General features: G+C 49.3%; 1 protein-coding gene across 9 annotated transcripts in view; it reads left to right on the plus strand.

The window, feature by feature from the left end:
* IFT43 (intraflagellar transport 43) overlaps positions 1–21,258 on the plus strand; it is an 84,228-nt gene that overhangs the window by 60,077 nt on the left and 2,893 nt on the right. For all 9 annotated transcript variants that reach the window (XM_003987852.6, XM_045060290.1, XM_019833336.3 and 6 more), the window contains 2 exons: positions 20,591–20,663; positions 20,941–21,016. In XM_003987852.6, the coding sequence (XP_003987901.1) occupies positions 20,591–20,663; positions 20,941–21,016 (149 nt within the window). The remainder of the gene's footprint in view (positions 1–20,590; positions 20,664–20,940; positions 21,017–21,258) is intronic.

Below are 21,258 nucleotides of genomic sequence, written 5' to 3' on the forward strand. Positions count from 1 at the left end.
TTATATCTGTTTTAGGAGACAGTTAACGAATTTGTTAGTCAACTTGGTCATTTTGTTTTTAAGCTTTATTAGGGCAAGTCTAGAGCTAACTTTATTGTTTTCATACTTTAAAAAGTTTATTAGAGGCGGTATTAGCAAAATGTCAGTTCTAACAACTATAGGCGCAGTATAATCCTAATCAGACTCCCAGCGAGTTTCTGGATATTGACAAACTAATTCTAAGGTTTACATGGAGAAGAAAAAGAACCAGAATATTCCCTCTCTCTCTCTCTCCCTCTTTTTTCCCATAGAGCTAACTTTAAACATTAAGATCCCCAGGCATCCCTGCCTGGTGGTTCACAGGACTCTCCACTCTGCCTGGGTGGAGCTGAGCGTCTTCCAGTTCTCTGTAAGCTTCGGGGATTGTTCTTTCTTGGTAGTAATTCGTTGTCCATCCATGCGGAACCTGACCCTATACACGCACAGCTTAGAGTGCAATGAGTCTAGATTTCCGCATCCTCTGCTTCTCTGGTTCCGGCCACCTTCGCCTACCTAAATTTTGACCTCTGTCTCCTCAACTCCACGAGATCTCCATGATCCACTTGGCGTTCCCCCTCCCTGGGCCGGAGTCCAGGAGGTATACACCCAGGCAGGAAGCCAGGGCGGATGGTAAGGTCTCACTCATTTCCCTTCTCTCAGGGATCACTGTCCTGCACTTCCTACTGTCTGCAGTCTGCACACAGTTGTATCTGTGTTATTTCCAGGTTCCTAATTGTCCCCTGCAGGAAGGTATGCCCGGCGCTGGTTACTCTGTCATGGCTGCAGGTGGAGCCCCAAAGCTTTCGGTAACTAACCTTTGCATGTGACCACGAAGTGAAATGGAGCATTAAATCTAGAAAGCTTAGATTACCTGTGTTTCGGCTGCCTCACAGGACTGGGGACATGTGAGACGTGTGAACTGTACTGGGATAATGGTCGAAATGTAGATTCCCAGGCCACCAGCAATCAGAAGCTGGAGTTGGGGCCCAGAGATCTGTATTAATGTAAATACACTCCCTGGACGAATATTTTGCACACCGAAGTGTGTCAGGCCTGCTGTAATGCCTCAAAAGTCAGGATTGAGGACAGGAACGGACAGGAAGTATGAAAAGGTACTTCTGCCTTATTTCCTGCCAAAGGGGTTTTAAGGTAAAAAGGTAGTCCTAGGAGGTCAGGACTTCAGCTTCCGCTCTGAGATTTAGAGAGCTCCTGAGCACGGCTTCGTCGTTCTTAAGTATTTGACTCTTCTTTTTCTATTATCTCTTATCGACAGGGTCATTTCTTTTTCACCAGATCTTCTTCCTTAGCTCCACTCACTAAACTCCTTGTCGCTGGCAAACTCGTCCACCCACTAATGATTCCCAGTTAAATGAGCCCCTGTAAAATGAGGGATCCTGCGTTTCTGTTCCCAAGTCTCTTTCCCAACACGTGTACCTGGGTTGTCTCGTGTCAGTGCCAGATGTGGTGGCTCCGTGATTGGTGGCTGCTGGCCACACTTTTGATCTGCCTGTCCTCACAGATTGTCTCTCCGGACGTTGATTGCACAGGACGGCAGGGTGATCATCCAGGACGATGGGCCAAAGAACTCAGGGGGGCAGGGGTCCTCCTGGACGTTGACAAGGCTGTTAGGTGGTTAAGCAGCAGTGAGTGTGGACATTACGATGCTGCTAACTCTGAGGTGCTCGTTAAACTCATGGTCTACAGAAGGTTTACTCAACTGGTATCTTTTCCCGGCCTCCTCCTACCCTAAACCTTAAACCTCTTTCTAACTCCCTTCAAAGGACTTCTGAAATCCTTCTTTCTCCATTTTTTGCGATGTGTGAAAATGCTACATTTCAAGGAATAACCGTTCAACATTACAGCACTCATTACCTCTGAATGCTGAAGTTAACACACATCATAAACGTGTGTTATTAGAAGGTTGTGCCGGCTGCCGTTGTGACGTCGTCACATTGGAAGTAAAGGATTTCAGCTTTGAGCACCTCTGCAGGCCATCTCGTCCCAGGCTGTCATTTCACATGTGACAGCACCGAAGCTTAGAGATCATCATACAAAATAGGGTTCTGAGAGGGACTCTGGTCTTCTGACTCACAAAAGAACGCTCGCTCTCATAGCGCTTATCCACCAGTATCACTGCCATCACCACTCGTCACCAAACTCCTTTAATTCTCAAGACAAATCTATGAGAAAGTTTTTAAAAATCACCTTCATTGAGGTCTAATGTACATACAAGAAACTGCATCCACTTAAAATGCACCAGTTGAGTTGTGACAGGTGTATACGCCCCATGAAACCACTTCCGTAATCAAATATGGAACATTTCTGTTGGCCCTCCAGAATTTCTCATGCCCTTTTCCAGTCCATCCTTCCTCTGCCCCTGTCTCCAGGTGACTACTGATTCGTTTTTTGTCGCTCTGGGGCGGTTTGCATTTTCTGGAGTTTTATGTAAGTTGAATCATAAGTATATATGCTGTTGTGTCTGGCTTTTTTCGTTCATTGCAACGATTTTGAGTTTATCCAGGTTGTTGTATATATCGTTAGCCTGTTACGTTTATTGATGAGTACTATTCCGGTGTATGGACATACCACATTTTGGTTATCTGTTCACCTGGCAGTGGACATTTTGGATTGCTCGCGATCTCCATATTAAAGATGAGCTGACTAAGGCAAAGAGAAACATCCTTGCCCAAGGTCACACAACTAGTAAGTGATGACACTTGGAAGGCGGCTGTGCTCACCTCTATACCACCAACACTACACAGCCCAGCACCAGGATTTGAATACAGATCTTGACCCCAGAGTCCTTGCTCCTGGCCTCTGGGCTGTCACAGATGGTGTGACCCTCAGCTATGTTGGTGTCTCCTTCCACAGGTGGGTTGTATTCATGTCAGTTCCCACGTTTGTAATGTAGAGTGCCTAGCGTGACTGATAGGATACTTAATACAATTCCATGAAGGAAGGAGAGAAGAAAGAAATCTATTTTCAGAGAATACTAGTATTTCTTTTCCCCTTTCATAAACTTGAATTGTGAAATTAGTGATTTGGCCTTTATTTTGGCTCTGGAGGTTTAACACGTAAAACCCTCTTCCTTGTCACAGTGTACTTGATTTTACCTTCTAGGAGGGATGCCTCTTCCCCGGCATAAATCTGTTTTCCGTGCAGTTATGCCTGAGTCCTTTAATGGAAAATCAGTTCATATGTTACACTTCACACTCGACTTCGTCTATTTGACTGTATGTGAATGTTTAGAATCCATTATGCAGTAGGAATCATATGTTACCTATAACTAGTTTTTAGAATTATCTTTGCTCAGAGAATTACTTGGTTGGCTAGTGAAGGCTGCTCCTTTGAACTTAGAATAGCCAGTGGGTGGGGACACTCCATGAATGATTGCCCTGAAGCCTCCATGGATGCTCATTCAGCAATGCCATTAAGCAGATCTTTGGGTGCCTTATGAGGGAACCTACTGGTGCCCATAATAAAATCACACCCAGGTTCTTCAAGGTCATTGGTGCGAGGAGCTTTGTCACCTGGGAAGAGGCTGCTAGTTTCCTTGTACTTGGTAGGGGTGACAATTGGCCAGCAATCCCAAAGGAGACTGAATCTTAGGGAGTGGATACGAGGATCCAAGGTCTAGGATCCAAGCAGGCGGTCTCGTTCCACTACCAGTCTTAGAGGTTCGATTTTATTGAAGAAAGACAGCAGGTGTTCGTACAATGCCTCCTGTGGCCAGGACTGCCCTGATGCCAGAGATAGTGGCGAGTAAGGCAGCCTTGCCCTCTGAGAGATTCTGATGTAGTGAGAAATGCCCCCTCCGTTCCCTCCCTGTCTTGTCTAGGAAATTTCCAGGAGCCATGTTTCTGAGATCTGTGTCTCAGCATTCAGCCTCCCAAGCTCTGGGTACATGTTCTCCTTCTTCCCTGGAGAAGATGCCCAGGGAGAGAAGAGAAGTGCTTCTTCCATCAATGTGTCAGACTTCCAAGGAAGAGAGCAGGAAAGTAGAAGAAGAAAGGGGCTTTTAGGATAAGATTTGTTTTTAGAATGAGAAACGGGAGTGAGTGACGTTTGAAGGTGGTTTAGTCTGCTGGTTAGCTAGAATGTCCTGCACAGGACTGTTTGCAAGGCCATGGTGGACCACAAGCTTGCATACCCTGAGGGGCCAGACAGATACCATACACACATGAAACAGCACACATGTGAGACAGTAAAGGGTGGGGGGGCCTGTGGTAAACCTAGAGAGGAGATGGCATAGCCTGAAAGTTCAAATTCACATTTCATTTTTTTTTTAATTTTTTTTCAACGTTTTTTATTTATTTTTGGGACAGAGAGAGACAGAGAATGAACAGGGGAGGGGCAGAGAGAGAGGGAGACACAGAATCGGAAACAGGCTCCAGGCTCTGAGCCATCAGCCCAGAGCCTGACGCTGGGATCGAACTCACGGACTGCGAGATCATGACCTGGCCGAAGTCGGACACTTAACCGACTGCGCCACCCAGGCGCCCCTCAAATTCACATTTCAGAAAATGACAAAGAATTTTCGAAATCACTTCATAAACAGAACAAAATGCACCTGCAAGTTGGATTAGGCCTTTGGCAAGTGATCTGCGAACGTGTCATCAGACTTTGTAGGGCTGTGCTCAACGGGAACACAGAACTTTGTTGGGAAGACGAAACAGAAGAGATGAGAAGCGTTATGGAACTAAGACAGCAGCAGTATACTCGATGGCAGAGGCAGCCAGTGGTGGTTGCTGTGTTCATGATTTCCATTAGGGCCACAGTTCAGGCGACAAAGAAATCCCTGTGGGCTGAGGATGCTTCAGGAGGAAGGAAGAATGAGCAGTAGGTCCTGAAGGCCAGGCAGGATTTGAAGGAGGAGAAGAATTCAAAGGGCCTTCCTGGTGAAGCCTGGCAAGACGAGCTCGTTCTGCAGAGCAAAGCCCTGATTCTGGTCTGTTCTCAGCTACAGATTTTCAGTGTCCCATATAAACTGCCTTTAATGAAGTTCGAAGATTGCCATTCATCTAATTTGCTGATTCCAAGTGGAATCACTCACAAGAGTTGACACGATGTTTCAGGGAAGTTGGGAGTCATGAGTATGAGAATAGCTGAGAACGATGGACAGCCAGAGCCCCCAAATGACCCCAGGGTCCCCAAATTGTAGATGGCCACACTAATCTTTCTTATTTAGATGACCATCCTTTAGTGGCACGATTATCCACCCCGATCCTTGGAATCAAGTTTCTGGTTTACACTAAGGCGTTCGGACTTCTTCTGTCATGGAAGGTTGTGTGGTGTTAGAAGAAAGAACATCAGATCTGGAATAGGATCGAACCCAGGCTCTGCAAGTGACTTTGGGTGAGTCATTCATTCAACCACCATTTGTTGAGTACCTACTCTGCGGTACTCAGGGCTGGGCTCTGGGGCTATGGTGTTGAAGAAAACGCGCGGTCCTTGGCCTCCTACTGTTTATAGCTTGGTCAGGGAAACGGGAACTACGCAAATGGTCACACAACTAGATAAGTAAGGACAAGTGATGATTGAGCCCACTAAAGGCAGAGCTCAGAGCGCCATGAGAGAGAATAGTGCAAAAACCTGACTTGGATTGGGTGATGAGGGAAGGCCACCCTGAAGCAGTGGTTTTTACACTTCAACCAGAAGGAAGAGTGAAGTTTCCAGGAGGGAGGGTGCGAGCAGGGGGCTGGGGGGACCCTGGTAGAGGAGACTGCAGGTGCAAAGTCTTGTCACCTCTCCCAACTCCAGAAGGGTTTCCAGCTCCAAAACACAGCTCTCAGAAAGTGAACTCTGGATAGAGTGTGAAGCTTTGAAGATGAACTTTGAGAAGCGCAGAAATGGGGAAGAGCAAATTCTTGTCCTTAGAAAAGATGGATAATACTCAGGGTGAAACAACTTCTGAAAGTACAATTAGATACAGCCTCAAATTTCAAATAGTTTGTCTCAGAGTTAAGGTCAAGTTAGGAAGGAACCTGTGAGCCCCCAAAGATGTCTTTCACAAGTAAAAAGTCTCTAAAAACAGAAGCTTTAAAAGAAAGGATTAGCTCTTTCTCACATTTAACCACTGCAACTTGGCGTGAGCCAGGACCGTGGGCAGAATTCTCACTGCCTCTTCCCACCATCTCATCCCCACTGGAGAGGGCTGTGCTCTTTGCAACTCGGATTCCGTTTTGACAGAATCGAATACCTCCAAACCTCGGGAATAATAAATCCTTATGGCCGACCAAAAAGTGTTTAATTCCTAAAGGACCAGCCGGGTTGAGCCACTTCTAGCCAGGGGCAATTGGGGACTTAATTCTGTAAGTGTAGCAATCTGGATGATCTGAGAGCTCTGAGTTTAAGGGTAATTGCTCAATTTTCTGGCCATGTCAACAGGGAAAATAGGTAAAAGTGGCTGAACACAGCCAAGCAATGAGGCTGGATGAGATGTGAGATGCTGGACTGTCAGTGGAATTAGAAAAATGCCATCTGTAGAGGGCTGGCGCGCCCTCACCCCTGTCTTCCCCTCTCCCCATTCATCGCCTACCCTGGGCTTCCCATCTCTCTTTTGGTCTGCTTGTCACTCCTTACTTAATCTTCCCCCCATATTCTGTGTCCCTTCTGCAAACAGCAGAGCCGCTATGAGACTGCACAGCTTCAATGTGGAGAAAGAGAAAGTGGAAAGAATTAAGTACAGATAAATTAGAACCCTGACATCTCAATTCCTTTCTCTTGCTTAGTAAGAACGTTCCATTAGGGCAGCATTCAGCATACGGGACTTCTTAGTTGGTTCCCAAACCTACTTCCTTTGCCTCCCTAATCTTTTTAAACGATTACAGTCAGCACTCATTTTTTGATTAAATAACGTTCCTTAAAATCTATTTGTTTTTTCTAAGTTCAGAGTCAGTAGAAGTGGACGCTAAGGTTTTCCTGAACTCACGCCTGCCCACCCTTCCCTGACACCCAAGCAAGGACTTCTTTAGCTGAACATTTGCATCACAGGGGTGGGGCCTGTGGGGGGGAGCGGCGGGGGTGGGGGGGGTGGGTACTCGGTGGTGCAAGGGTTGGCTGTCATGTCTGTTGTGTCTCCGCTTTGGTCACTGTATATGAGGTAATAAATTTGGAAAAGGAGCCATTCTTTTTTTTTTTTTTTAAGTTTATTTATTTTAAGAGAGAGAGAGCGCACACAAGCAAGTGGGGGAGAGGCAGAAAGAGAGGGAGAGGGGGAGAATCCCAAGTAGGCTCCTCACAGAGCCCAGTGCAGGGCTCAACCTCACGAACGACGAGATCATGACCTGAACCAGATTAAGAGTTGGACGCTTTACCAACTGAGCCACCCAAGAGCCTCGTCTTTAAATTTTTTTTTATTTTTGAGAGAGAGAGAGCGAGCGAGCAAGCCTTAAGCAGGCTCCATGCTCAACACAGAGCCCAGTACAGGGCTCGATCCCACAACCTCAGGGTCATGACCTGAACCAAAATCGAGAATGGGATGCTCAACCGATGGAGCGCCCCCGGCACCCCAAGAGAAAAGTCATTCTCGTGGGAAACGGTATTGGTAATTCGTGTTTGTGCTCACTGCGAGCCAGGCCCTGTGCTTTTACCTGTAGTGGCCCTCACGGCGGCTCTCGGAGGAGACACTGATTATCACCCCTGTACAGAGGAGGATATGGCAGCCTTGGCACGTGAAGCCGCTCACAGAAGTCACATGGCTGTTTCGCAGCGATGTGCTGGTTACTGTTTGACCACTGGCTGTCCAGGGGAGCAAAGTCCTCACGGGGTTAGTGTTTGCCGATTTCTGTGGTGTCAATATCCCCACCGTGACTGGTCTCGGGCTCCCAGAAGGACATCACTGACCACAGAGCTGGGAAGACATGGGCAGGAGCACACCAGTAGACCCTAGTTCTACCCTACAAGTGGAGAAGAGAGAAATTATCACAGGAGCATGGATAAAGTGAAATGTAAAATTTAGGAAGTGCTGAGTTTTGACTATTGATTGCCTTTGTTTTTAATATAATTTATCTGGTTATGAGGGTGTATAACTTAGTCCTTAATGATGTTTACGTGTAACAGCTTTTGCAGGCAGTATTCCTAATAATTTAGCCGTTGGCTCTTACAGGCCAGTATGAGCTGCTCCGGCACAGCCCCGCTAGCTCGTAGGGGTGGAGCTGGATTGCAGACGTGGTCTTCGGGACTCCCAGGCACTCTGCTGTCACAGCCGTCCTCGTCCTTGTTGAAGCATCGGGTTGGTGTCTCAATCCTGCTTATTGAGGAAGCTAGTCTCCACTCATTTTTCTAGCCCCCTGTTGCAGATCCCTTCCCACCCCGGTTCTCAGACTAGCCTGCCGGCCTGCGTCCTCGGCTCTGCCGACCCTCCCACGCTCAGGTTTCGCCTACAGCAGTGGCCCGGCTGACAGGCATAAGCCAAAGAGACCAGGCTCGTACAGCTCCGTGACATGAAACAGAATCTTTAGGTTTGACTGTTCCTCTCTTGTTATGCTTCGTTTTGTATCAACTCCATGGAAATCGCTTTTAGATGATGATTTCTTGTGCCCGTGCTGAGTCTTCCAGAGAGGAGAACCTGCTTTGGAAGTTTCCCTGGGCTTCGGCGGGTGGCAGCAGGTGTATCGGGTGTTTGCGACGTTTGTGAGAACCAAGGCCCCACAGGGCTCCTCCTGGGGCTGAAGGGCCATGTTTGTAGTTTTCACACCAACCTGCCCCTTTGAGGTGGAGCAGAGGAGACAGACTGACACCTCAGAGACACGGACACTTGAAAGACTGCATGGGACGTGGGGGAGCCCCAGCCAAGGGTGCTGAATCATGGTGTGGGCTGAGGGCATAATGGGGCTGCAGGTGGAATCTGTGCAGGTTAATTGCATTATGGAAAATGAATTTTATTACAGTGATTCTAAACAAAAGATTTGCTGTGCTCTACCAGTAGGCCACAACTATGGCTGGAACATTTGAAAAGACTCCTCTGTAACCAAATGTGACAGAAAGAGTTGGTTGGGCAATATATATACATATATATACATATACATATACATATATACATATACATGTACATATACATATACATATATATGTATATATATCATGAGATATATTCCTTTTTTAATTTTCTAACATTTACTTATTTTGTTTTGTTTTTTTTAACATTTATTTATTTTTGAGAGACAGAGAGAGACAGAGCATGAGTGGGGGAGGGACAGACAGAAAGGGAGACACAGAATCCGAAGCAGGTTCCAGACTCTAAGCTGTCAGCACAGAGCCTGACATGGGGCTCAAACTCACAAACGGTGAAATCATGACCTGAGCCGAAGTTGGATGCATCACCAACTGAGCCACCCAGGTGCCCCCATGAGATACATCGTAATGGACACCCCAGAATAAGATTGTCTTAGAGATAGAATAGTCCTTCTTCGTTGATAAGGAAACCTAGGACCAGAGTTGATAAGTAATTGCCTGAGTTCAGCAAATTGGGGGCAGATCTGGGACCCATGTTTCCTGATTTCTAATCGGGCACACACTGCCGTACAACTCTGCGGACCAGAAATCTGGGAATTCAGTTCTTCCTTGATAGGCAGTTAAAGTCACATTCTTGGCAACAAAAGAAAAAGGGGCATTAGTAGATACAGACTCTAGAGGCCACAGGGTTAACTTCTCTATTCTCCAATGTGGGTATGGCCAGTGCTGGTCCCCAGAGTGAGTGAGACACCAGAGGGGGTCACATGGAACTTGCCAGAAATTTCTTCAATGCAGCCAGAGAAGTTGCTTTTACTTACTTATTTATTTATTTGCAGGAGGTGATTCAAGGTCCCATGACCCTACCCTAAGCAAAGTATGCACTACCATAGAGTAGGCGTCTACAAATTGACTCCACAAACATGGGAGAGACTGGTTTGGCTATATTCTTCTGGCATCCCCAAAAGGCAGGGGCGTCTGTGACAACCGAGTTGAGCTTTCAGCAGATCTTAGTTCTGCTTTGTCAGCTCGGTTACGTTCTACCTTACCCCCCATCCAGCCGCAAAGCAGAGCCCAGTGTCTTGACCGGACCTCTTGCTCTGTTGGCAGAGCTGGGACCAGGTGCTTTATGCCACGCGTGGTGCCCTAAAATCTCTAGGTCTCACCAGACTTTCCAGACTTACAGTCACGGATGTCTTTACCTGAAATGTGGCTGACAGTGACTTTTCTGGGTTCCATTTCCTCTGTTCCTGTGCACAGCCTGCTTCCATGTGCCCATCTGAAGAGGCAGAATAGGAGAATGGAAACGAAAGCCTGGTGCCATGCGTGCGCACGTGCTTTAAATGAGGCGCATTGTATTAACCTTCCTCCAGGAACACACACGGAGAGAAAGCTCCGTCAGCACTCTGTCATGCTATAGTCAGTTTAGGGGAATGTGATTAATAATAAATCATCCAACGTTAACCACTGACAAAAGTAAAAGAGAGCTAAATCTCCCTGAAATCATTATAGAGATCAAGGTATTTATTCTGTAGCTCCTTGGATTCTGTCCCGGTTGAATACAGGAGACAGGATCGGGATAGGACAAAACTAATCGCATTTAGTTTTGTGAGACCGTGGGAGAAGTGTCGGCAAGCAGTGTTCCAGCTTTCGGGGAGGGGCATGGGGACTTCACACAATTGTGAGGGGAGCGGACAAATAAGGAATCAAAGGGCCCGAATGCAGCAGACAGGCCGTGTTGCTGAGAACTACTGCCGGAGGGAGCTTGTAGACAGCTCAGATTTTTATTTGACTAGAAAGAAATAGAGGTTCAGTTTTCTGGGAGGTCTGTCTCAAAAGATGGGACTATATACATAGGCATCATGTTCCCTGCGTGTACAAAGACAGGTAGAGTCGTGGAGTTGTTCCAGATCGTCTTTGTGACCCAAACACAGCGAGTTGCGCCCTGGGATAGCTGTAGACTGTTCTCCCAGAGAGATGGCCAGGGTGCAGACCTGACAGCCAGGTGTCGCTTAGGGGAGATGGGAAGGGACAGGCATGCTTATGCTCGGAGGTTGGACTTAGCTCCCCTCTTAGCCCTCAGCTGGAGAAGTCTTTTCTTTCTGACATATCACACATGGAAATGTGTTTCTAAAGAAGGATTAGGTAGGGGCTCCTGGGTGGCTCAGTCGGTTGGGCGTCCGACTTCGGCTCGGGTCATGATCTCGCGGTCCGTGAGTTCGAGCCCCGCGTCAGGCTCTGTGCTGACAGCTCAGAGCCTGGAGCCTGTTTCAGATTCTGTGTCTCCCTCTTTCTCTGACCCTCCCCTGTTCATGCTCTCTGTCTCAAAAATAAATAAACGTTAAAAAAAATTAAAAAAAAATAAAAAGAAGGATTAGGTATAGTAGAAATCTAGGGGAAAGGTAACGGGGGCCTGACTCTCTTACCCCAGTAAGAGATGAACCTGATATGGCCAAATGGTAGATCTTACTCTGTAGCTTTATGTTCTGCCAGTTTTCTCAAAGTTCACAGATGTTGGGGTGTGTGTGTGTGTGTGTGTATTCGTCTATATATACACACACAGGAGGACACACACTGGGAATGTGATTCCTGAGTCCATAAGTGTGGTTGACGGACTAGGTTTACCTAAAAGACCCTTTAAGAGAAAGCTCTTGAAAGATGATTACAGAATTGAGACACCATCATTTAAAAGTGCCCGAGGCAGACGCCTTTGAAAATTGCAGCAGCGGAGGGACAGAGAAAGAACCACGCAGCCCTTGATTGTTGCGCTGTTCCCTCAGGACCCGTTCTCCCCCTCCCCCTCTGTTTCTCATCTGATAAGAGAGAGAGCAGCACTAAGACTCCTCATCTATCTTATGAAAATCCGATTCGGAATGGCTGTGATCAAAACCAGCTGGCTGTCACCAGCAGTGGCCTCGCGCGGAGGGAACCGCTCAGAAGCGTTCCGTATGTGGGAGTGTCACGGGTGGCACCGATCAAAGTGGCATTTTTTTAATAAATATATATAAGGAAAAACACAAAACCTAAGGATTTAGAATAAAAGCGGTGTAGTTTGTCTTGTTTTTTCCATGTAACACGAAGAGGATGAAATAGAATCAGATATGCCTGGTTTCTAACGTCCCTACTTCCACGGGCGGCTCTGAGAAGGCGCTCTGTGTCACGTTAACACTGCATCACTCATCTTGGGCCTTACTGAAGAGAGTGGAAAGTTCCTCAGTTTCCATTCCTTCCAGCCACTTTTTCCTCGTCGCTTTTAAAGTCCTTTACCCCTCCTTGTCCTTAGCACATCTCTACAGATCAAAGCTGGAAGCGCCAGCGACCTCCGAAAGCTCACAGAGTGGCAGGGAGCGTTCCTGCTCATCGTCCTCCGTTTCCTTCAACTGTCAGTGACCGGTGGGTGTGATGTTCCCTGGGGGCCACCTCGGCAGGTGGCAGCGGGGTCCTCCCCGTGTTGGGCTCCTGGGCTGAATGGTATCTTTCTCCATAGAGAACTCTTGTGCTCGCGAGCACTACCTTTGAATTGCTCAGAAGGCTCGATCTTGTAAGCACACCGTGGACTTGGGTGGGGGGATGCAGCCAGTCTCATTCTGGGGTGTTGCGTTCATGGCTCCTTGTGAAATGTCCAACCATCCCGCTGTGGGTACCGGAACACAGCTCCAGAGGTCCGGCCCTCACGCACCACGACGTACCACGAGCCGCGTTGCCACTCTTAGCGAAGCGCCCCCTCTGCCCGCGATCCAGCCAGCACCACGGCGTGCTGGGGCCCGGTTTCTCTCGGAAACTAAAGTCAGTCCCAGCCTTCGTCGTCAAACCGTCATCCGCCAGGAGAGCCACCACAGCTTGGGGGGCCGTGAGGAACAATCGGCTATTTTGATCTTCGTGAGGTCTGTGATCTCCTTGCCCGGCGACATGAAGAGAGATGCAGTTTGGCAGGAACGTGGAGGCATTTCAGGACCTCAGCACCTCAGGACCTCTTGCCTTTCAGGCTCCGTCACACGCTTCCCCGGGGACCTGCTCGTGCACAGCGCCAGAGTAGACATTGGCCCTGCCGTGTATTTCTCGGCGTTTTAGGTGCGGGTCTCTAGCGAACGTCCCAGTCTCCCGACTCTTTTCTGCCGTGTCCATTGCCTCTCTCCTCCCCTGCCAGTAACGAGTCCGGGCCGGGCCAGCTTCAATCAGTGAAGTCACAGGGGAAAGGTCTTCATCAAGCAGACCTGTGGGGACCCGCAGACCTGTTTTTGTCCCTCGAACCCTGAGTTGGGGAGTGCGGGGGACCGACGGTTGCAGGGCCCGGGCTCGCTCAGGAGCTCCTCTGAGACCGTCTCTTTCTCTTGTTCCTTCTGGTGTTTGAAGCCTGTTGCCTACTGCTTTCCCCTTTTCTTCTCCCTTTTAAAAAATTCCCCATTTTTTCACTTAGAAAAAAATTATTTATACGATTGAGATCCACTAATTAAAGCCATTTTCTGGTATTTGGTTACTGGAGCGTTTGATGTCTCTCTGACAAGACCATGAAATGCACAGAGTGTCCACAGGGACAGAATTTGCTGAACACGGCTCTTTGTAAATGAGGGGACACAGTGTCGCAGCAGCTCATGAATATGGAACGCCCATGATGCCACCTCAGTGGACTTGGGAACACAGATGAATCCTGTCATGTGCTAAATGAGACCAATTTCTTTCACTTAACTTCATCTTCAATCAGACCTTCTTCCATTTGCCTGTTTAAAATTCCCCATACGTGATGCAGAAGGTAACAGCATTCAGTAAAACAAAGTTTTGCAGCTGCAGAGAAAAATTATAATGATCTCTGGCTTCAAGTTGCCGTCTCCCGAAAACATGGACATTGTTTCACTTAAGAGCTCTGCTGAGGTCTTTTGACTTCGGGCACAGAATTAGGGGCTGTGTGGACCACTGTCTCTGCGGTGTCCTTAAGCAGTATGTCCAGATCCCCCTCGTGTGGATTAGATATTGAGGTTGGCTATGGACGGTGGACGTGAGCCATGAAGAGCCTTTGGGTGCTCTGTGGTGGCCAGTGCGCCGAGTGGGAGAGCAGCTTGGGGAAGAGATTGCATGTAACCAAGCAGGGCCTTTGCCAGAGGGAGCTCAGTTAGTGGATGGAGCGAGAGGGACGGATGTCATCAGAAGGCACCTGGCGGAACCTGGCAAGGTAGGCCAACCACTTATATCATTCACTAAGAGGTCAAGATGAGAAGGTGCTAGAGTGTAGAAGAGACTTTAATGGAGCTCTCCAGAAACGCCTGTGGATGCGACCAGGAAATCCCGTTCAGAAATCTCCAAACAAGAAAATCGGCAAAAACCTCAAGGGACACAGAGAAGAGGGGCTCCCGGGTGGGACCCAGGGTCTGGATTAGGGGGCCCCCTTTGTTCTCTTCTTCCCGCAGGACTTAGCTTTATATCCCAGGTAAAGAGTCGGAGTCATGCTCACAGCACGCATGTATGCCGCGTGCTGAGTCCAGTCTGAGTCCAGTCTTCGAAAATCACTTTCTGTTCTAGTTGTACCAAAACAGGCCAACGACACCGGGGTTTGAACGCGGGCCATCTCGCACACAATGCATCGCAGAGATCTGGAGCCAGCTTTATTGGACGAGGCAGGCTGGCTTCTTACTGTCAGGCCACAGGGGCTGAAAAGGAGCCCTCTGGGACTTCACTGGGTAGTTAGCTCTTTAGTGTGTGCGTGTGATGATATTACCCATAACGAATGTATTTCGGGGCAAATGGCAGCTTCTCACATCTTTGAAACCAGTTGCAATCGATCCTGCTGATGTTCCCACATGTTTCTATTATTTATTTAAGCACCCCTCATTTCTGTGGTTTCATCCGGTAGTTGGTTTGTTGGGTAGATCTGTTGGCAGACGGGTGTTCTGGATCGTAATGAGTTGCCCATTTGGCAGTCTGTCTCTTTGAAGTAACTTCTTACGATTGGTGCTGTGCACTGACAGACCTTTACTGGGGGCTTCCAGAAGGTGGAGCGATACAGGGGAGCACTCCAGAAGCCCAAACAGAAAGAAACACGGGTTAGTGAAGAGCAGTGTGACCCAGCCTCGGGATGGGAGCCCTGTGGCCCATACTGCCAAAATATGAGTGAGTCTTCCTCTGTAACTTTGTGCCCACTCATCCGTTGTTTCCTGTGCAGACACAGGTCCTTCCCAGGCAGGCCTTGCAGCTGTCAAGTGAGGCAGAACCTTTGCTAGGATGTTATCAAATCCAGGAAGTATCCAAGGATTGTGTCCGTGTCGTGTATAGACAACTATGGACTCGGTAGCACTTACAGCATAATTGGAACGAAACAGATCAACGCGGCTCGTCCCTGTGTGTGACTTTCAGATGGGAGGAGAATCTATTGATTCGGTTCTGTTCGGTTGTCCCTTGGTTTGCTAGTCCTTGGGAATGCAGAAGTGACTGGGAACTGCTCTCTGCCCTCTGCTAGCGGGGCATCTAGGGGGCAGACCCAGGGCAAATTTCCTGTACTCTGCCCACACAGTGGCCGCTACCTGTTGGATTCCAAGGGGGGTCACAAAGGAAGGGATTTTACATTTTCCTGATTCTGCTTGTATTACTATTTTTTTTTAAGGTGTGGTCCCTCCCTCTGCCACTTTGCCATGCTTCATCAATCTTGGTTTTCCTGTCATGTGCCCTAGAAGGTCTTGTGTATAGCAGACACCCAGTCCATGTTTCCTGGCTGGTCGACGCAGGTCCTTCCTCACCTGCCACCAGGCACCCTCTCTCCTCCCCCCTCCCCCCCACCCCGCCCCATCACTCTCCCCTGGCCCCTGGGCCGCCGACATTGGCCTTTTTCCAGTTTCTTCAGTGCTGGGAGATGCTTCTCACCTCACAGCGCCTTTGCACCTGCCGTCCCTGCCTGCTTTAATCCTGTCTGTCCTTCGGCTTTGAGCTGCGTCGTCCCTCATTTAGAGACCTTCCCCAACTCCCCACCCCACCTTCCAAAGTTCTAAATGAGATCTCTGAACCAGATTAAATGCATTATGGAGCACCCATTCAATAGAATCCTAGGTGGCCATTTAAAAGAATAAGATTTACAGTACATTTATTGATAAGGGGAGAGAAAGCAAGTTGCAGAACCATGCATGTGTAAAGTGATCCTGTTCACAAACATTTTTTAAAGGACATGTGTGCTGCGGTAGGTACACATTCTTTTCAGTAAATACAAGAAATTGTTAATAGCACCTCTAGGGAGGCAGACTGGGGCTCACATAAGAATAAGAAGTTTTTCATTTTAACCTTTTCTGGAGCATTTGAATTGTTACCACATATGATATTTTACATTCGAAAAATAAGACAATTAGTTGTTTCGGCCCTGGTACTTTCCGGCGCTCCACGAAGACAAGGACTGTCTTCTATTTGCTGTTGTTACTGGCACCGCGTGGCATTGCACCTTTCAGATGCTCAGTGTTCCTTGGATGAATGAACGAATAAACAAGCAAATGCGGTTTCCCCACGTGCGGCCAACCAGGTGACACGTGGGGAGACAAGCAGGTTGAACAGGCAGGAGAGATGGCTAACAGAAGAGGTGGGGAGCAAGGGCAAAGAGCAAAGAGAACCCGTTCAGTTGAAGGAGTCGGAGCTGGGAAAGAGAAGCACGTGATGGTGGCCTGTGTCCGGGTGGCGGTCCGTGTGAGGTCATAGCCCTCCTGCCTTGCTCCCCTTTTCTGAGACTGTTTGAGGTGCTCAGTCACCTCCATGGGGCCAGTTTAGTAAGACACGGGCCGCAGGGAGGAGTCCCCAGGGCTCCGGTGTCACTGCGCTCTTTCCATTCTGTTCCATTTGGCCTTGCTGAGGCAGTGGTGAGTTGGGGCATATGGCGAGGGAGAGACTTAGCTTATTTGTGGTGATGGGAATCAGGAGAAATACCAGAACAGAGGTCGTTGAATCTTTAGAGTAAAAGCCGGCCAGACTCCGCTCTACGAGTGCCTTTGAAGGCACTGTTCATTTGCAAAGAGAGCACGAGTGGGCGAGGATGAGCTCATGGGTTGCAGTCGGACGGAGCCGGAAACCTGGCGCTGTCCGTTATTGATGATCTCAGCTCACGCCAGCTGCTTGATCTTGCTGAGCCTCACTGTTCTCGCCTGCAAAATGGGCAAGAGTAAATGAGACGCTGAAGGTAGAGCATATAGTTTCTCTGCAGGCTCAACACTTGATCTGTTAAGCGAATAAGAATAGCTCTAGAATCTTTATTATGCACGGAGCAGAGTTTGGCATTTTGTATGGTGAGTATTTTGTAAAGATGATGGCATTTAATGCTTGTAACAACCGTATGCGGGAGGTGAAATTCCCCCTTCTACAGATGAAACCACTGAGGCACGGAGAGGATAGTCACACAGCTGGTAGGTGGGGAAGCCAGGATTGGAAGCCACCCATCCTGCCTCCGGAGCCTGCGTCTTAACCACGGGATGGACGTCCTGCCCATATACTTAACCCACTCACTGTTTCTGTTCACGTTCTTCTTGCTTTTAGCAGCGCAGAAGAACAGGAGAATAAAGTCAATAGAACCATTACATTTTTTCAAAATAGCGGTAGCTTTTCAGCAGCGCTAGAGCAGACCCCCTGTATTCCTCTTACCGTCTCTGTTAAAAATCACGCGCTTTCTATTTCATCTTATTAGAAATTTGTTTTCTATTTGAGCACCATTGACATACAGTGTTACATTAGTAACGTTCCGAGAGTCACGCTTGGGGTCCTGAACCAGACTGGGTCACCAGTCCAGACTTGCAGGCCAAGCGGCCATAACTGAGCATTCCCGGTATATACTTTTGTGAAGAGGCAGATTTCGCAAGTCCGTTTTCTGAAATCTTCTAGGGGAAGACGAGGTGGGAAGGAGCAAGGCCGAACAAGTTACGTATACATGAAAGCTTGTCTGTGATAGTAAATCAGGAACTGTAAAACTGTGAAGTTCTTTGAAGTTTGCCCCAAACCGGCTCCACGGCCACCTGTTCCACGGGGGCCGGGAGTTGGACGGCCCGACTCCGCTGCGATGGCTCAAGCTGTCACCGCACCGGAATGGTCCAGCTTGCCTCAGCCTGGCTGTCATCGCTGGCTCTGTCCCACTCAGGCGGTTCACCGGGTTCTGTTGGGCACCGGGCTTCCAATTAGAGAGAAATCCCACTGTGTGGCCGGCCTCACCAGTGCCACTCTGAGAGGCCCCTTTGCCAAGGCCCGGGCTGACCTCTGATCTGTCACAGATGGGCCAGCCCCACACTCCTTTGTGCGCATTTGGAGGAGGGGGGCGGGGACGAGGAGGGAAGCCCGTGAGGAGTCGGAGTGGACATTGGGCAGAAGTGCAGTTCCTCAGAGCCGGGAGGAGCGGGGCGGAGTTGACAGGACCCAAATGCTAACGCTGTGGAGGGAGAGGGGACTCGGGGAAGACCCCGTCCTGAGCCCTAAGCCCAGCGTGGGGCCTTCTCTTGCCACCTTCTGAATATTCATCTCAGGCTGGACTCCACACCGAGGCGAGCCGGGGGCAGCTAACTGGCTCGCTCCAACACTGTCACAGTGCTGATGGCGCGTGGCACAGCCAGCTTCCTCCCTGCCCCGCCGCTCGGCCCGGGCTCAGGGACGGTGCTGTCAGCGGCTCTCACCGTGGACGGCATTAATCACGCAGAGCGAGAGTGAACAAGAAGGCAAAATTCCTATTAGCATAAGAGGTAGAATCTTAGAGGACTCCACGTCTAATTCTTCAGCAGGACGGAGAGGCAGAATCTAAGCCCTCCACAGCTGCTTTCTGGACAGAGGACTTGCCGAACGTGGGTCGTTATTTTGGGGGTGGTGTGTGAGTGTTCTTTATTTCCCCTCTCAGCCATTCCTTTTCTTAAGCCCTTTTGATTCTTTTAATCACTGCCTTTAACTCTCGGTCTTATTTTCTGTGTCTCCGTCTCTCCCTTGCCTACCTCCTCCCTCTCTTTCCAGGTACGGCGTCTGTAGCTCTGCAGTCGGAGGCCGTAATAAAGACACCAGGCTCGGAGTTGACATTTATATACTCAGGCTTAGCTGGACCAGAGCAGTTGCAAAGTCTGAATAATGAATAGTCTGAAAGTGACAGAAGCGTCTTCCCAGCTGTTCTTGGAATGACTCTGCATGTCTTTTAAAAATTAAATTGGGGGGGCGCCTGGGTGGCTCAGTCGGTTGAGTGTCCGACTTCGGCTCAGGTCATGATCTCGCAGTTCGTGAGTTCGAGCCCCGCGTCGGGCTCTGTGCTGACAGCTCAGAGCCTGGAGCCTGCTTCAGATTCTGTGTCTCCCTCTCCCTCTGCCCCTTCCCCACTCATACTCTGCCTTTCTCTGTCCCTCAAAAATGAATAAATGTTAAAAAAAATTTAAAAAAAAACATTTAAAAATTAAATTGGGGGCGCCTGGGTGGCTCGGTGGGTAAGCATCCGACTTCAGCTCAGGTCGTGATCTCACAGATCATGGGTTCGAGCCCCGCGTCGGGCTCTGCGCTGACAGCTCGGAGCCTGGAGCCTGCTTCGGATTCTGTGTCGCCCTCTCTCTCTGCCCCTTCCCAACTCATGCTCTGTCTCTCTCAACAATAAATAAACATTAAAAAATTTTTTTTAATGAAATAAAATTGAATTTAGTCCATGGAAGCAAAAACAAAGAGTTTCTTCACTATTCAGTCTTCACTGGGCTTTTTCCTCCTGATGTTTGTGGTTGGATTGGGAATTCTAGGATGGTATCTCTCCACTTGGCCTTTTTTTCTGCCCCCTCTCTTTTTCTACTCCAACCGGTTGAAACAAAGAAAACCCCTCAACCAGTCAGTGATGCTCATTTGGAAAAGGAAATACTTCTTTAGGGCGTTAGGTTGTCCCCGTGACAAGAGGGGCTGTTTTGGGGAAGTCGCCACTTGCTTCTCTGCTTCTCTCGGCCTCTCTGCTCGCGTGACTCTGTTGGACTAATGAACAAGATGTCCCCTCCTGTGTTGGGACGTCTGTCTCACATGTACAGTTTGAAGAAGGGAAATCTCCATGACCCGGCAAGAGACGTGTCATCGTTAGAATCGGCATTCTTTATTATATCAGACCTGGCAAGACTGAGCCCAGGGACACCGCTGGGGAACCACTTCATCTCATTAGGTGTGAAATGTCCTTCAGAGTCAGGCTCAGGGCCATGACGGCCGTGATGATTGCAGGGATTACGACGAGCTAATGCACGGGTGGACCTCGGTCATGAGGTGGCTCCTTCTCCGGCTCCTCCAATGTAAACTTCCCCAAGTACAGTCGGGGACTCTCTTCCCATTTCTTTACATTTCTCATTGGGAGGGCCACTCCAAGGGCTCCTAACCTGGAGCGTACAGCAGGATCACCAAAGAAATGTTAGGAAAAAGTACAGAATCCTGAGCCCCGCCCAGGAGGTTCTAATCCAGCAGGTGGCTGGGGTAACGCCTGGGATTCGGAAACGGTTGCAGCCCACCTTTGGTTTCAGGCACACCTCTAGTTCAGTACCGCAGCCCTAGATGGGGACCCCGGAGGCCAGAGACTGTGTCTGAGTATCCGTCCTACCCCCCGCTGGCACGTTGAAGGTGGTAAATACACGGAGAAGCGGGCGAGATCCCTCCCTATTCACAGTTCTTTCTCCTCCTCTCGTTGCAGATATTCCCGTTATTCCAGATCTGGAAGAAGTACAGGAAGAAGACTTCGCTTTGCAGGTGGCAGCCCCCCCCAGGTACGTTACATTAGGTGTGGAGTTGGCGGGAGGCGGAGAGCATGTGAATGAACACATGCCCAATACCGCGTACAGCGGGGCTGCTCCCCCCCCCTCCCCGAGTGGAGACGGGAAGTTGCTGGTGATGGGTTCCTGCCCGGGTTCCCGTGTTACTAGGCATATTCTTCCCACTTTGGTCCTTCCTCGCTGCCCGGGAGGCTCTGGGGATGGTGGCCCGGCAGCCCTCCTGGAACCCATCCTGCCTGGGATTCCTCCTCACCTTCTCTCTTTCCTGCAGCATCCAGGTCAACCGGGTGATGACCTACCGTGACCTGGACAATGACCTCATGAAGTACTCAGCCTTTCAGACCTTGGTAAGTGCAGCAGCTTTTGCGCAGAGGGGCGGGCTCCGGGCCTCATCTCCTCCGCGGGTCTCTGGGGCCGCCTGGCGACAGTCCCTTTGCCGGAGGCATTCCCCTCGGGTATTACGGCATCCCTGGGCCCGACCTGTCCCAGTGTGTCCCGGGGCCAGGCTCCCACCTGCTTCCATGGGGGCCCCCCGGCATCAGGAGGTACCGCGGCCCTATAGATCCGGCGCTGTCACGCCCTGCCCTCT

The sequence above is a fragment of the Felis catus genome, chromosome B3 (genome assembly GCF_018350175.1).
Source record: "Felis catus isolate Fca126 chromosome B3, F.catus_Fca126_mat1.0, whole genome shotgun sequence".
Lineage (NCBI taxonomy): Eukaryota > Metazoa > Chordata > Mammalia > Carnivora > Felidae > Felis > Felis catus.